Source organism: Falco peregrinus, chromosome 5 (assembly GCF_023634155.1).
Source record: "Falco peregrinus isolate bFalPer1 chromosome 5, bFalPer1.pri, whole genome shotgun sequence".
NCBI lineage: Eukaryota > Metazoa > Chordata > Aves > Falconiformes > Falconidae > Falco > Falco peregrinus.
This window is the reverse complement of record NC_073725.1, coordinates 72,578,778-72,594,704: the sequence shown is the minus strand read 5'-3', so window position 1 is coordinate 72,594,704 and position 15,927 is coordinate 72,578,778. Positions and strand designations below refer to the sequence as shown.

Here is a 15,927-nt window from a genome sequence, read left to right as displayed (position 1 = left end):
CGGAAGCGGAACGCAAGACTGTGATGGAGAAATTGTTTCTCATAGAACATGAAGGAAAAATTGAAGGAGAAAGGACAAGTACTGAGGCACTTTAGCAAGGGCCTTTCACAGACTTGTGAGAGAGATTATTTGGTTCCTAGTTCTGAGTTGTTTTGTGCTTGAGGCATGGGTAAAACCTTTACATCTGGAAAAGGCAGTGTATCTTCTCCCAAATTACAGTGTTCAATCTTCAAAATACCTAAAAGCATCCCCAAGGAAGAAAGTCAATCCTATTAAATCTTTAGAAGTCTTCTAATGCAGGACAGAAGGACAATATATTAGTAATTGTAACAGTGTAGCTATTGCACACTGCCACTACATAGATAATTGGGGTTCATTATTGCATTTCCATACCCTAGAACATTTGGATTTCTTTGGTTCTGCTAAACCTCAGTGGACTGTTCCCCTTGTCTCTCTTTCAAGTCCTCCCCAAGGTCTATGAATAAAATTCACAGAGGCTATAGAGGAGAAAATAACCCAAGTCCAAAGAGAGAGCAATATTTCTGGTTTGTGCATTAGTAGCTACAGCTCTGACAATCAGCCCTCATTACTTCCCACAGGAAAATTCGTATCTCCCATGATTGTCAAACATCAATTTGATTTGACTGCTCTGCCCTTTTATGATTCATAACAAAATCCACAAAGGAATTTAAACCTTTTTTTTTTTTTATTACTGTTTCCTCCGCGTTTCTTTCCCTTTGGCATGTACATCTAAAGTATCTATTGATAATCCACTAACCTTTCCAAAAACATCACTACGGAAACCAACTAAGCTTGTTTCGAGTTGAGATAAATGACAGTGCCCTGGCAAGCTATGGCGAACAAAGCATCCCAGTCTCTTGCATATCCTGCTGTTGTGATACTGCTTCCATTATATCTGATAATTACAGAAATAACTGTTAATTAACGCCCAAAAGTAATCCACAATTTTATAGATTGCAAAGCACTGTGAACCATTGGATTGTCATATTTATGAAATGATATTACCTGGGAATGGACAGATTAGGCTGGTAATTCTGGTCTTTATATAGAAATTAGTTACCATTTACAGCATATATTTATACACACGTGTTGTGTACGCACACAGAAACACAGACAAAGCAGTTACTAATTACCTTGTAATAACAATTCACCAATGCTGACCCTATAAAACTGGCAAAAATCCCCAATCTATTTATTGCTCTTCCTTCCCATTACATTTTCCCCAAGATATTTACAGAAGGCATTACAATTTTATTACAAAATCCTCAGGTATGAGGATATTTTTAGCTGGGCTGTTGATTCATTCCTTATAAAAATCAGCCACTTCCAAACTTTGCCTGGAGTTGGAATTCAAAACATTGAACTTCGAGGCTAGTTAAACTTCTATTCAGCAAAAAATATTTAAAAGAATCAAGTCTTTTTGGAGGAATCTAGTTGTCTTCAAAATCCTTTTGGGTGGTCTAACTCTTGAGGTCAATGTATAGGGTGAAGACCCCTATAGCAATATACTCTTTTGGCAACTGAAAGGCCAGTGATTTGTGATCACCAGGCATTGGACAGTTCGGTCATTTCCATTTATGCATAATTCTAATTAGCAAGTAAAAGCTCCAAATATTGTGTAAGGCAGACCTTGGAAATCTGTCAGTAAGCTCAATATATACAAACGCCAGGCCTCAGTGAACCAGGTGTTAATGGAGTTCAAGTCCGCAGCTAATAGAGGGGGGGTCAATTACTTATAAATATTAATCAGACTTATCTTAAGGCTTTTTGTTTTCACTTCAGGCACTTACTAGAAGGATTGTAATGCCACTGTCATTTTCTACCTCCATCCATATGTGGACTAGATTAACAATTAAATGAATAGTTGCAGATTTCAGCAACAATGTATGCCATGACAATAGTACAAGATTAGAAAATTAAGAGCTCCAGTATATTTGGGGGAAAAAAAGGTGTCATTTTCTGTTTAATATGTTCACAGTATATTTAACTTGCAAAATTCACAAATAACTGCATGATGCCTACATGAAGATATTTTTAAAATTTCTATAGCACTGTATCATAAAAAGTCTGCCTCATTTATAGTGTAAGAGTCAGCATAAGCAAGCATTTTAAAGATCCATATTTCAAGCAATGTCAAGCCTCTGCACTATTGACTCAAAACACAGTATGGTCTTCTCTAATAAACTGCAAAATTCTAGCGCTCTCAGTGGTAATTCAAGACTATTTACAATGTTTTTAGGTTACAGCACGAAGAGTACTGGGATCCATTTGTATTTCTCCTGGGTTTGCTCCTGTGGCTGCGGTGCTCTCTGCCCTGACTGCTATTTGCACACAAACGTGCCAGTTGGTCATTGACTGAACATCCCCAAAGTGCCTTTCGTCTGCATTTTAGTGCAGCTTCTTTAGTGTATTTCATACTTCATCTGGGAAGGAGTGATAAATTGTCCAGTGTGTCCCCTGAACAATCTCTTCAAAATAAAAACTTCATTATCCAGACACAGAAAAGATCAAAGGGTAGAATCACATGCTTTTCCTCATCATAGCCCTCGGCAGTTTTTGCAGGCTGTGGTGTCATCTGAACCTGCCACCATCCTCTTGGAGCTGAAAACCATGCTGCCCTTATGCTGCCCTTTTGTAGTCTCTGTGGCTGCCTCTTGGAGACGTGTCAGCTCGCAGGGTTTCTTTTAGGGGGGGTTACGGGTATCCGCAGATTCCCTTCATTTCCTAGGCCCAGCATCTTGTAAGGCTCTGGCATCCTCCCTTGGTTGCCAGCTTTGCTCATTAAACCACCTTCCCAAAAGAGGCAGCGCCTGCCCCAGGGATGGGCCAGCCAGGCGATACTAGCAGTTAAAGCTGTCAGACTTGGGGTCATTTCACTGATCTCATTTTGTTTTCCTCTACATACATGTGTCCAGGAAGATGAGTGCATACTGAAAATCACGTTATTTATAAAAAAGAGAAGCCTCAAACCCACATAATCCATCATTCTGCACATATATATAGAGAAAAGCAGTTTGGGGTAAGCTTTTTGGTTTTTGGTTTTGATAGACAACAACAAGTATGTATGTCCCTAGCTACAAACTTGCCAGAAATAAGCAAGCACAAAGTCTTATAATTATATCCAAAACAAGAACAAAATAGACTAGAGTAACCTTCTTTGCTGCTTATTTAGAAAGCAAATAATAAAATCAACTTGCTGCTGCATTCCAGGAAAGAAAGCAAAACCTCTGAAGCTTGAGTGGCACCTGAGCATCTTCTCCCCCGCTCCCTGAGGATACAAACGTGGGAAAAAGTGACAGAGACAGACACTCTAACCATGCATCCTCCTGATGGCAAAACCCAGAGTGCACACTGATAGCCAGTAAGTAGCAAACATCAGAAGTGCTGCGTGGCTGGCGGTGCCTCCACCCACCTCTCCAAGCCCACAGCCACAGGGCTTTTACCTCTCTCTTCCCCACAGCCCCATCCAGTGCAGCTGTGGGTCCAGCTTCATCCTGGTACAAAAATACCCCCAAAATCAAGCAAAACCTGATTTGCCTCCTTTGATCCTCACTTTTGGGAAGTAAGCCAAGCCTGGGCTGGGTTTCAGTGTGACTTGGGAATACAGCTCGATTAAGCACAGCCTCACGACAGTCCAAAATAGCAGTCAGAAGCCTGAGACACCATTTGGTTTTAAAAGGTGTGCTGCGCCCCGCCAGCCCCCAGGAGAACTACCGCCAGCAGAAGTTTGGATGGAGTGCTTGATGAAGGGAAATTGAAGAAATAATAACAGAGATATGACTTTGGAATTAGCGCTACTACATGAGAAATGCTTGTCAAGAAGCTATTAAATAGAAGTTACGTGAGGGAAGAACAAGCAGCAAAATATAAACAGTGATGACAGTCAAAGCACTGACCGAGTGGAAAAGGAAACAGAAATAGTCCTCATAAAGAATTTATTATTTACTTGTGTTTCACCTATCTACGTTCTCTGCAAGAACAGTTATCCTATCAGATGAGTAATTACATTAATTTCACAAGATTTGTAATTGGAAAAACAAGTTTTTAATTTTTATTTGCTTATTATCCTCCAAATGTTCAAATTAAACTGCTAAATAATTTGATTTAGTATTTTTATAATCACTAAAGTCTGTAATTCACTGAGTTCTTGTTTTTCTTCTTTAAAAGACAGATGGGTTTGCTCCTCTTTAACCATGTAGGTTAAAGCCACAGCTTCCTGGAGATAACCACTGATGCTTCACAGGCTGCCACAACTACTTCCTTAGGTAGTCTGGAGGTGTATTTTCATCAAGTTCTTACCTTAATTTTAACCTATTTACTTATTCTCACACATAAAAGGAGGAGAAATCTATTTTCTATGTCCCTTCTGGATCAAATAAAAAAGATTTTTAACGCTTCACATGCAGTTCACAAATGACAATTTCAGGGTGGTTCAGGGTGCCAAACTGTACCTGCACCTCATTGCAAACCACAGCCTGGCACTGAGGTGCCAACAGAACATGAGAGAAACAGCAAACCTGAAACAAACTGAGGCAAAAATCATCTAATGGGGGTTTCTCTGAGAGTGGCATTTCTAAAATGCGCTGCTGCTCTCTCCAGCATGGGTGAGAGATTGGGTTAACGCAATGCGATCCATGGCACAAAGGCACTTGGGACCAGTCCAGCTGTGGAAACCCCAGTGTAGGATACACCTGCCTCAGCGCCGGGTCCAGCAGCAGGCGTATAGGCAACTTCAGCTGCATGGCAAGCCACCCTCCTGAGTCCAAAACCCATCGCCTGGCATGAATGAGAGTTGTCTGGAAAAATGAATGCTCTCCTATATTGTGTTGCTTCACACACTGCACCCTACCCTCGGAAATGTAGTCTGCATTTTCTGCAGCAGCACACCTAGGGCGAGTGAGGGAAGGATGCTCTGTCCAAGTGGAGAAAGCCAAGCTGCCGCCGGACGTCTTTGTTGTTTTATTGGTTAAGTACCACAGACCTCTCGTGTCAGCACGTCCCCCAGACCTGTGTCACGTGCAGGGCAGAAGGAGGCCACCCCAGCAGGAGATCACAGTGCAGGTGACAGAGCAGAAGGTGCAAAAAGAAACCGGCTGGTATTGACGGTACAAGGGGTGGTGGCTCTTGTGCAAAGTGATAACCTGGGGTTCAGCCTGAGAAGCCAGCATGCAAGTAAAGAAAACTGGCAGATACCAACTACAGATCTTGAATAAAAGGGTTAAATATGTACTTTCAGATTGGTCAGATGTAGGGCATCATCTTCAAGAGATTGTGGCTGAACCAATAGAATCATCTGATTATTCAGACTGGACAAATGGTATTTTTAAAATTTAGGTTCATCCTGTTTCACATTTACTCTGGTGAGAAGTCTCACTAAGTGCTGGAGCAGAAAGGTAGCACCCCATCACTTAGAGACCCTAACACAGGAGGGTCTTTGTCATGCATAGAGGAGGCAGAAGGCAAATGGGTTGATGTGCATTTGGTTCAATAAGCTCATCAATTTCAGTGTGACCTGGTTATATGATTCATGCAGCATGTTTCATAGAAGAGATTATGTAAAAGCACAGAAACTTTTTGAATTCAGTCTAGATCCCCCAAAACAATCTCTCTTATTTTCTGAGTTACTCCCTACTGTAAAAATAGCAAGAGGAACACAGATGACTGACAGCAATAAACTTATTGTGAGCTAATGACGGCACGCTGCATGTCCCCATTATTTAAGGATGAATTAACAGAACTGCTAAGCACGACTTTCAATATTACAATCCCTCTAACTCTTGTTCAGCTACACAAACACCCTCCACTTATACACTCACACTCTCCAGTCACATTTGTTCCACCCACTGCTTAAGGAGGACACTAAATATATAAACAGAAAATCACTGGGATTGTGGGTGTATTCTGCCTGTGCAGCACGTACTGAAAATATGTCCTTATAATCACATACATATTTCCTTCTTGGTCTTTAAAAGCCAGTGTGAGTCACACTGCTACACTTCCTTAAAATCTAGACAGCAACTTGGAAGGTTTATGCTAAAAAATCAAAAAAAAAAAAAAAAAAAAAGCAGAGAGCTTTCCTTTTCCAGATGTAAGGGGGCAAATCTCATTTCCACAGTTACCTATTATCCTTAAGGAGTGGGAAGTAATTATCCACCCAGGAAAATAATTCTTTGCGTACTAAGCTGTCCTAAAAGCACATAAAGATTAACCAGAACTGAAAATTATTAGGAAGGGGATAACTAATTCTCTGTGGATACGCAAACCAAACCCAGTTTTCTTCTTTACATCTCTGTGTCTCTAATTGCTTTAAAGGTTGCAGCTTTAAGGGTTTAACAGAGCTATATCATCTGTCCCTCTTTTCCTGGAGATCTTTTCCCAGACCATTGTTTAAACTGACCTTGTAACCTGCAGGTAGCACAATGCATTACAAGTACCTCACGTGAGCAGATGCTTAACCTGGCCATCTGGCTGATATTCTCCTACTTCTCCCCAATCTTGCCCTCTTTACCCAGCGTTTTTCTGTTCCTCTTTTCCATCCATGCGTCTTTTATCCCTCTATTTCTGCTGCATACCCCATAGCTAGAGGCTTCTTGCTGTCTTTCTCTCCATCCCATGCACACTCTGAAGCCCTTTTGCTCTCTTAATCCCAAAGCAGTTTTGTAATTTGCAGTTCAATAATCTCATTTGCTCACAAATAAATGTATAAAAAAAAAAAAGAAAAAAAAGAAAAAAGAAGAGAAAGGCAGAGAGAGAGAATGAAAAAGAAATTCTCCTCACCTACTAGGCACCAGTGATTCTGCTCCAGATCCCAAAGACATGATGCTATAGGTTTCAGAAGGAATATCTTTCAAACTACTTGACAGGATATCCTTAGGAAGGTGCCACTCGCTCGAAATGGCAGCATGCAGCCCAAGGCAGAGCAGTGTCAGCAGCACTCGGGCCTTCAGACAGCTAGCCAGGGGCTCCTACTGCTGAAGGCTGGAGGAAGATGGTGCCCTTCCCAAAGTGCAGTCCAGCAGCTACAGCCCTGCTCCACCACGCAGGCTGTGTGTGCCTGAGCCTTTACTGCACTTACCAAGTGACAAGCTAGAGCAAAAAAGTGGTTGACAGCTGCTAGGGTAACATGCTGGATTCTGGGTATGTCAGCTTGCCCAGCTGCTCTTTACAGAGGTTTATAAAAGAAATCAAAGCACGTATCATGCGACTCTTCAGTGCACAACATTTCTGTTCTGACAAATTCCTGCGGCTGTGGGTGGAAGTTCCAAACAAAATGATGGTGTTGCTTCTTAGCAGCCATATCATTTTAGCTGCTTTTGAACTCCAGGGTGCTTCTATTTGTCAACAGAAGACTGAGAAAAAGTCTTCTGTGTCTCGGTAGAAATATTTTTATATCTCTGTTAAAAAACAATGAAAATCTTGTCTTGTGACCACAGCAAGCCAAGAAAAAGCACAACCACCACTGTGCTTTAGAGAATTACCCTGATGATCAACTGTTTTAAACAAAGCTGCAGATGCTAATTGTCAGCTGGAAGTTCTTACGGATAATGAGATGTGATGTACAGATAGTAAATTTAAGAAGGGAAAAACTCACTAGTAATATGCTTCATTCATATCCTTTATACAAGAAAAAGCAGCTCCTAACTCTATGTTAAAAAGATTCAGTGTCCAAAGCAATTAATCTTATACTTAACAAATGCATATTCATCTCAGCTTCCTATGAACTGGGCTGTGTGCATGAACCTGCATAGACCAAGTGAAGAAACATTTTGGGGATAATTCTATTTTTGAGACAACTGAGTAGCTATTCTTTAAATTCCTCAGCAACTCCTTCCCATCCCTCCTGCCTTCTGTCTCTCTTCCTCTCTGTTAAAGCAACAAACTTGGCATCCAGTAGCCTGCTTCCTTCCACTGAGACTTCAGAGGCGCTTTCACACTGTAGTTGTTAATTGTCGGTATAATTTGTCCACCCAGTAGAACTGTCCTCAGGATTAGAGATGTAGATACATTTCTAAGCTTAAAGTAATCCCTAACACAAATCTATATCCCTCTATATTTACCTTAATTTTATTCCAGTGGCAACAAGATACGAGAGACTTCAAAGCCATTGACTTCAATGCAGAAAAGGCATCGTGCTTTGGAAAGTATGAAAAGATGCTCCTGCATGAACAAGTCATTCACATTTCAGTTGGCTGGTTTGCATCAGCAAGGAAGAGGGAAAACATTCCTAACCACTATGCAAAAATTTCACTTTAATGTGTGAGTGAACTGGCTTGAGTAGGAGAAATATTCAAAAGAAGCAAGCTGAAATGAAGTGAGAAAAATCACAGGAGAAAGACGCAGGCAGAGGAAATTGAAAGCTCTGAAACACATTTCAAAAGGCTGTCTCAGTACTGTATAAATGTGAAAGGGAGATGAGATCATAGGTTTTTGCAGGTACAATCAGATATACTTTTAAACAAATTACTTGGTCTTATCCAAATATCTAATATCATCCAAAAGATTCTCTCTTCTTATTAGCATAGCATTCATATCAAGAAATTGTGTTTGTTCAACTCATTAGGATTTTTTTCTTACAGTTATGAAACTCATTAGATTTATAATCATTCATTGAAATTATTCCATACTGTGATGAATGTTCTGTTACATACACTGAATAATAATTCAATACTACTAGGCACTCTGCTGTTTTATAGGCTTAGTCTTAAAGAATAATAAATTCTGCAGATATTATACATGTAAAAGAAGTATTTCTGCCTTCATTTGTGTTTGCCTGTTTACTTAAACAACCTCATTCAGACTCCAGTGAAGCTTTCCCAGGTGTATCATCTTAAGATGAAACTTCGCCCCGAACCATGCTTTTAGTCAAAAATTTTAAAAAAAAAAAATCGAAGAGATTTTTAGTGATACAGCAAAGTGATGTTTGTCTGAACTCCGGGTTCACCCCTTCTAATTCACCAAAACAGAGTTATGTAAGTTCATAGCTAAAAAGATTACTCATCAAACTACTGAAGTTAGACAGATTACAAAATCAGGTCATGCTAGTTCCAAGCAAACATTCTTTACATTTAATTTCTTGGTGTTTTGTTCCAGTTTACCCGTAACGTACTTTGTAAATCAGTGAAAGAAATTGCAGCTACTTGCAGGGTGGAGGTGGGGGGTGTTGTTTGGTTTTGGGTTTTTTTTTTCGTTTTTCCCCCCATTTGATTGTTTGTTTTTTTCCTGAAAATTATCATCTAGACCTCTGACACAATGAAGTGAGACAAGGTAGAAAACATTTCTGAGACTAAAGGAAACATACCTACAATAATTCCTACACATCACATATGTCCAGCTGCTATTCTCTTTAATTGTGGCCACAGCATTTTCTGAACAAATCTAGGGATCCTTTATAAGAGAAAATGAACACTTTAGCATTCATTGGTTGTTCGAGCACCTTCTAAAGGTACTGAAAAATACCACTGAAAAGATGCCATAAACACATTCACAATCACCACGGTCTGTGCATGCAAATCCTTTGCTTATCTTCTGATGTAATATCTGAGCAAGATAAACATGGCAGCAGACATTCATGGCAAGGTTTCATTTATTTGGGTGCCATCTGTATCTATTGCAATTCTATAAATTATTCATATGGAAGTTTTAATGCTGAGTTTTGCAGACAATTGGTTTGTATCATTTCCAGCTACTAAAAATGGGTTAAAGATAAAAGCATTCATATACTATGTAAATCCACAGGTCAAAAAGTAAATACATAACAATATATTTTTCTTTCCTCCCATTAATTTTGTTTTCTCTCTGATATTCAAAGTGATGCATAAAAATGCAGCACCTTTTGACAAACTTTTTCAGTAATAGCTCCAAACACTTACCCTTCCATTTCATTTACTTTCTTACCCTGTGATTTCATTTCTTTTTCTTGGATGAGAAGTATCAAAAATGATGAAAGATTATGCACGAAGAAAATGAAAGGTGAAAAGGATGAGAACCTCAGCAATGCTCTGGCAACATTTCAAGGGGTTAGCCCACAACTGAGAAAGACAACTCAGATCATCCTTCAGGCTACAGAATCATTTTCTACTTTAGTATGGGACAAATAATTCAACTTCTTCGATTCAACTTCCCCATCGTAAAGTGGGTCAGAATTATAATACTTCTTAAAAGTATTATACAAATAGGAAAATATTCTATCCACAAAATATTCACAAATAGAAAAATAAAGCAAAGATTTTAGCCTATTAATTGCAACTGTTTGAAACAAGAACATGTAATTTCTTGAAATCTAGCTATTATGTGTCATATACTCATCCCTTAGGAGAAGCAAGCAATGTTTCTTCCGCAAGCTTCTCTAAATCTAACAGATCAATAACGACAACACTAGTATCCCTATATGTACACCAGACAAAATGCATCAGTCATGATGATTACATCTCTCCCAGTCATTTAGTATTATAACAGGAATAAAATCCATGTGCTGCAAGACGAACACACTCACTGTCTCCAGTATGAAAATTAACATCTTGGTTTTTATGGAACAGGAGGCTGCTACACTATGGCCCTGCACTTTGCCACTTAAACTGTCCTATTATACCAAAATTTACCATTCTTAGTCTCAATGGCATGCTTCTGGTGATCTTAAGTGCATATTTATTTTTCAATAAAGACCTCTTTTTCACTGACAGAGAAATGCAAAGTTAACACATGTATCTATGAAAAAAATTAATAATCAAAATGCTTATCTAACGCCATATTCCAATCTGATGGAGAATTTCAGTCAGTCATAACACAGAAAAAATGTAACCGCCACATTTTTGTTTGCAGTCACATGCAAAAGGCTTGAAGTCTCACTGTGGCAAAGAAACATTTATACAATCAAAATGTAGTTCAAGCCCTGTGCAGAGAAAGAGTCATTACTGTCTGCAATATATCAAATCTGTGCAGTTCCTTTGCAGGGCAGAAGTGCCAAAAGGCCCTACAATTCTTCTATTTTTGTGTTAGAATGAAAAACAGCTGTTTGAAATCCAATAAAGCCAGTCACCGTACTTCAATTCCACAAATAAGCTTTTACCAGAAGTTTAAATTAATCCTTCCTAGATTAGGGATCACTCAACACCAGTTTAGAACTGAGCTAAACACTTTTAAATAGCAAAACTGTTGTGCCAAAAGATAACTCTTCTACCAAGTAAAAACTTCTCAGGAACTAGTCAAAGAAAAAAAAATCTAACAAAATTAAAAAAAAACTCTCTCTAACATTGAGGCCAGCGTTACTTTATGAGAACACTTTCTGAAAAGAGATGCAGGCGTCCTTGGTGGTGAGGTGAGTTAGAACAGAGTGGAAGAGAATTCCTGTCTCAGCAAGAAATAATTTTACTCGTTTCTTTTGCATTTGTTTTGGTTTTTGAAAGACTGTAAGGGAACAGTAGTAAGAGGCTCAGAGATACTAAAACTGAATCCACTGTGCATACACAGAGAGAGAAAAGAAGGGAAAACAGATTGGTCCCTACCGTCTCCGACAAACTGAAGGAGGGCCAGATCGATCTGTCTCTTCCAAGGTGATCCCTTCTGAAGCGCTATTCCATAGCCCGTAGTGGCAAAGATGTATCCACTCCCTATTGTGACAAGTTTGCAGCCTTCATCTCTTCCAGCCTTGTAATTCAGCACTGCTGCATCATAGATGAAAGCATCCAACTTCCTGAAATAAAAGAAAACATTTTACAAACCAAATCATTAGGGACAGCTGTTGTCAGACTTCTTTTGTCCTTGATGTTAGGACCCTGTTGAATATCATATGGATTCTTTGATATCATTAATTATATATCCTGCTGTGCTGTATCTAAAATTAACAAAAGGCATCTATTTTAGTGAGGGGAAAGTAGGACACAGTTTTGCATTTCTATTTTAAGGGATGCTGTCAAAAAATACTGAGCAGGAGAAACCAAGCTATAAAATATCTTGCCCTGTTATCTTTGTATCTTTGCTCTCAAAATGGACAATAAATTGAGATGCAAAATTTCCTTCAAAAACAACACAAATGACAATAGAGAATTTAGAACTGAAACAACAATAACCAATTAGCTTATTTAGAACACTGGATGAGACTGAAAACCTGACTTCACTGGTTTTACACACACTTATTTTATGTCTCCGAAAATAAACAATGAAAGTGGAGGTTAAGTCCTTGCTAAGACAGAGGAAGGTATTGGAGCATATCTGATATAGCTAAATCCTGTCTAAAAATTATAGAAGATATTTCTTTATGATTTGCAGTTGCAAACATATTATTTGTGTACCTGCAGCACTGTAGGAATAAAGGAACTTGCAGAAAAGTTCAAGCCTGTGAGCCCATCTACCTAAAAATGTAAGAATGGGATAATCTCATTCTTGAGGGTATACAGGGAACACAACAAAACAGAGGAAAACAAAATCAGTAAGGAAAGGAAAAGAGGCAGTGTCCTTCAGGGACAATTTTTAAGAAGCACTGTAAAGCAAGAGTTAGAAGAGACAGGTGGATGGCTATTTCACAAACAAAGCGAGTAAAATTGCGTATACAAGAAGAGGTGGCCGTTTGGAAGGACAATCACTTGCCAGCAGGAGATGTCAATCAAAGACATTCTTATACCCACAGAAATACATAAGTAATCTTTAAAAGGAAAAAGATAAAACTTAAGTTGATTTTGTATTGCCGCCCTCATCTGCAGCAAACCCCTTTAATTTAAGATTTCCACCACTTGCACAAGAGTAGCAGAACACCAAGGCAATAGGAAAAAAACATCATCTCAGCCCACCTAAATGACCCACTCAAACCAAGTTATTACACTCCCCCAGTAACACATTCTGCCTTTTCAACATCTTTGCCCGTCCCATAGGAGTCAGAGGAACGGGGAGGACACAGCTTCACAAACGGCTTCAGGAGTTCCTGCAGGAAAGACCCGACCCCATCCTCCTCGGCCACGCTGCGGCTCCCAGGCGCTGCCAGCACTGCCTGCCGTGCCTTTGAAGAGCCACAATGCATTACTGTGGAGAGCTGCTAAAGTTTCCTGGTGGGATGCAAATGACAGAGGCTGGCAAAACACCGGTTATAGACAGTTGGGACCTATCTTCAAGGAAAGGGAATTATAAAAATAAATTAACTGTGGCACAAGCAAGTAGAAAAGCATCAACTTCAATTGCATTACATCAGCATGTATCAGTTGTGAATTCTGTTACTGTAGAAGTTTTGGAACCACACTTGCCACTAGCTTAAAGGAGTTTCCATTGATAAAGCTTTTCATTTATATCCACAGAACAGAGCAAGACCTAGGCATATCAGATCTTGACTAGTGACAGAAAAATGAAATACTTTCACACACGAAGTAATTCAGTGTTTGTTCTCAACAAAAAAAAAAAAAAAAAATCAATCAACAGATTCGTACAGAACCCTATTTTGCAGAACTTCAGATCAGATAGCAAAAGTATGGCACTAAAAAATACCCCTGTCCATCTCACGTTAAACCAGGAGAAATACCAGGAGAGAGTGAGGATGCTGGATTTTGTCTGCTGTCGTGAAAAAGTGAAGACTGAAGTTTCAGTCACTACTTACTGTACTTTATTGCTTCCCTTCAAGGGTACTTACCCCAACAGTCACCATACAAGTCATCAAACTGGCATTTAATGAAGTAGTTAATTGAGAGAAAGTACAGGTGGCTCATGCAGTCATTACAAGCAATAGCTGGGCCACCATTTCCTTCAGTTTTCTGCTCTTCCCTAAAACTCAGTGGGTGCAATCCTCATCTTAAAAGTCAGCTTAGGTCCAACAGTGCTAAAAGTCTCACTCTCTCCTTTTCCTTTAAAATGGTAATTTAACACGAGGAAAACAATTGCTAGACATCTGTTGGGTGATACGTCACAAATTCCATCCAGAAGTAAGATACGGGTGGCTCCCCAGCACTGCGGGTAATGGAACTGGAAAGAGCCAGGAGGGTGCTGGGGTCCTGCCAGAGCCTGCAGTCTTCAGCACAAGACCAGACAGTTTGCTAAGTGACATGTTTTGATTCAGCACTTCAGAGACAAGTTGTGGTTTGTGCAGAGGGAAAGAACAGAAATCCACGTCCTTTCGGTAGGCACACAAGGGGAAAAAAGAAAACTGCTTGCTGCACCCCCAAGACACTTGTGACATTTCTGGTCTGCAGCAGACCATTACCATAATCAATGCAATCCAGTCCCATGGTTTTCCAAGCCTGGCAGTTAGCTGTGGGGAAGGAAGGAAGCATAGTTCCCCTCCCCGTGGCTGCCTTTGGCTCAGGCAGGGGACTGGGAGGTGATGCCCCTCTCTGTGGATACAGACACTGCTGCAGCCAGCTGACCTAAGGTAAAACACACTCGAGAATGTTTCATCTGTTTATTCTGGGATTTATAGTTCTGAAATGTAAGCATATAAAACACATGCTGGTAAACACAGAGAAAATACAGAGTCAGCTATTCTTCTGTCAAAACAGACTCAGAAGTACAGAGGAGAAAGATCTCTTTGCTAAAGACTCCAGGGCAAAGCCTTGTGCTACCTCAGAAACTGCACTCTTCATACACAGCTTGCTCCTTAGTTACTGAGCAGTGTAATAAAACCTTGGGACAGAAAGACAAGGCACAGTCACAGTTTCACCCACTCGCTATGGACCCATCTCCTGAGCTTCCCAGAGCCTGGCATCAGCTGCAGCGGGTACACACAAGGAAAGCAGATTCTGAAGATGCAGAAGGCTTTGCTTCTGAGGGTTTTCTCTATGCTACTTCTATAAGGTCACAATAAATCTCATTACACAAATCAATTTAAAAACATGAGGTACTCTGACAGATGCTGAGTGCTGGAAGGTTCTGCTATCAGTTGCTGCCCAATGTGTGAATGGTAAATCAAAAAGTTGATTGCCCTGAAAAAGTCTTGCTATCTACAAACACAAACTCATATTCAGAATATATTATCTCCATTTCCAACATAAATCTTATAACCTCTCAAGGCTTAATTATCTCTTCATCCTGTGCTGATTACAGAAGTACTACCCCTTGCAAAGCAAAGCTTCAGAACACGACACAGCCCTGCAGCGTGGGCAGGGCGTGACAAGCCACCACTGACTCTCTTGGGTGGTAGGGCACCAACTCCGCCATCACCGGGAGGTGAACCCCCTGACATTCTGAATTTTTATGAACTTTCAGGCAACTTTAAGCATTCCTCAATAAGAGTTTCCAAAGACTGGGACAGCAAACCCTGGGCAAGTCTCAAAACTCGACCCCTTCCGAGTGGTTTGTGAAGGCGGCAGTGAGCAGGAGCTGTGTCAGAAGGCAGAGCGGGTGTTTGCACAGGCAGCAGGCTGCTGGGCGCCCGGAGGGCCTGCCTGCCTGCCGTGGGTGGGCAGGGGAAGCCACGGCTGCTGTTCTGCTTGGCACTGGCAGGAGAGCCAGGCTGCGAGCGCGGCAGTGGCTGCTGGACGCAGCCGCCCAGCTCTGTTTTGTCATTCTTGAGGCAGGACGGGCAAGCCTGGATCTGTACTCCAGCTCACCCTTTGCTTCTTTCTCTTCTTTTTCTACAGATGGACTGGCAAGCTCCAGGATCTTTGCTCTTGTGGCAGCAAAATTCAGCTGCACTACCCAGCTAAGCAGATTTGCATTGCTCCGAGTGCTGACCACTCTGCTCTTTAAGTTATATATTCACTGTAAAACAGCTTACCCGCACCGAGTACAGCACCCCACATCCAAAAAGTCTCAAAGCCTCTTGCAAACCTTAGTCATATAAAAATGAATCAATTAACTTGTCATTTCAGTGCAGTCACTTCAGGGGGAGAAAAAGCTTTGTCACATTGTGTAGGTTTAAATAAACTGCTAAGAGTTATTAGAAAGATGAAAGAGAACTACAGAAACTGGAATGCAGCAAGAAACAAGATTTAT

The 15,927-nt window shown here is 40.4% G+C and overlaps 1 protein-coding gene across 2 annotated transcripts in view; it reads right to left on the bottom strand.

Moving 5' to 3' along the window:
• GRIN2A (glutamate ionotropic receptor NMDA type subunit 2A) overlaps positions 1–15,927 on the bottom strand; it is a 191,090-nt gene that overhangs the window by 16,737 nt on the left and 158,426 nt on the right. For both annotated transcript variants that reach the window (XM_055806634.1, XM_055806635.1), the window contains exon 12: positions 11,523–11,710. In XM_055806634.1, coding sequence (XP_055662609.1) covers positions 11,523–11,710 — 188 coding nt within the window. The remainder of the gene's footprint in view (positions 1–11,522; positions 11,711–15,927) is intronic.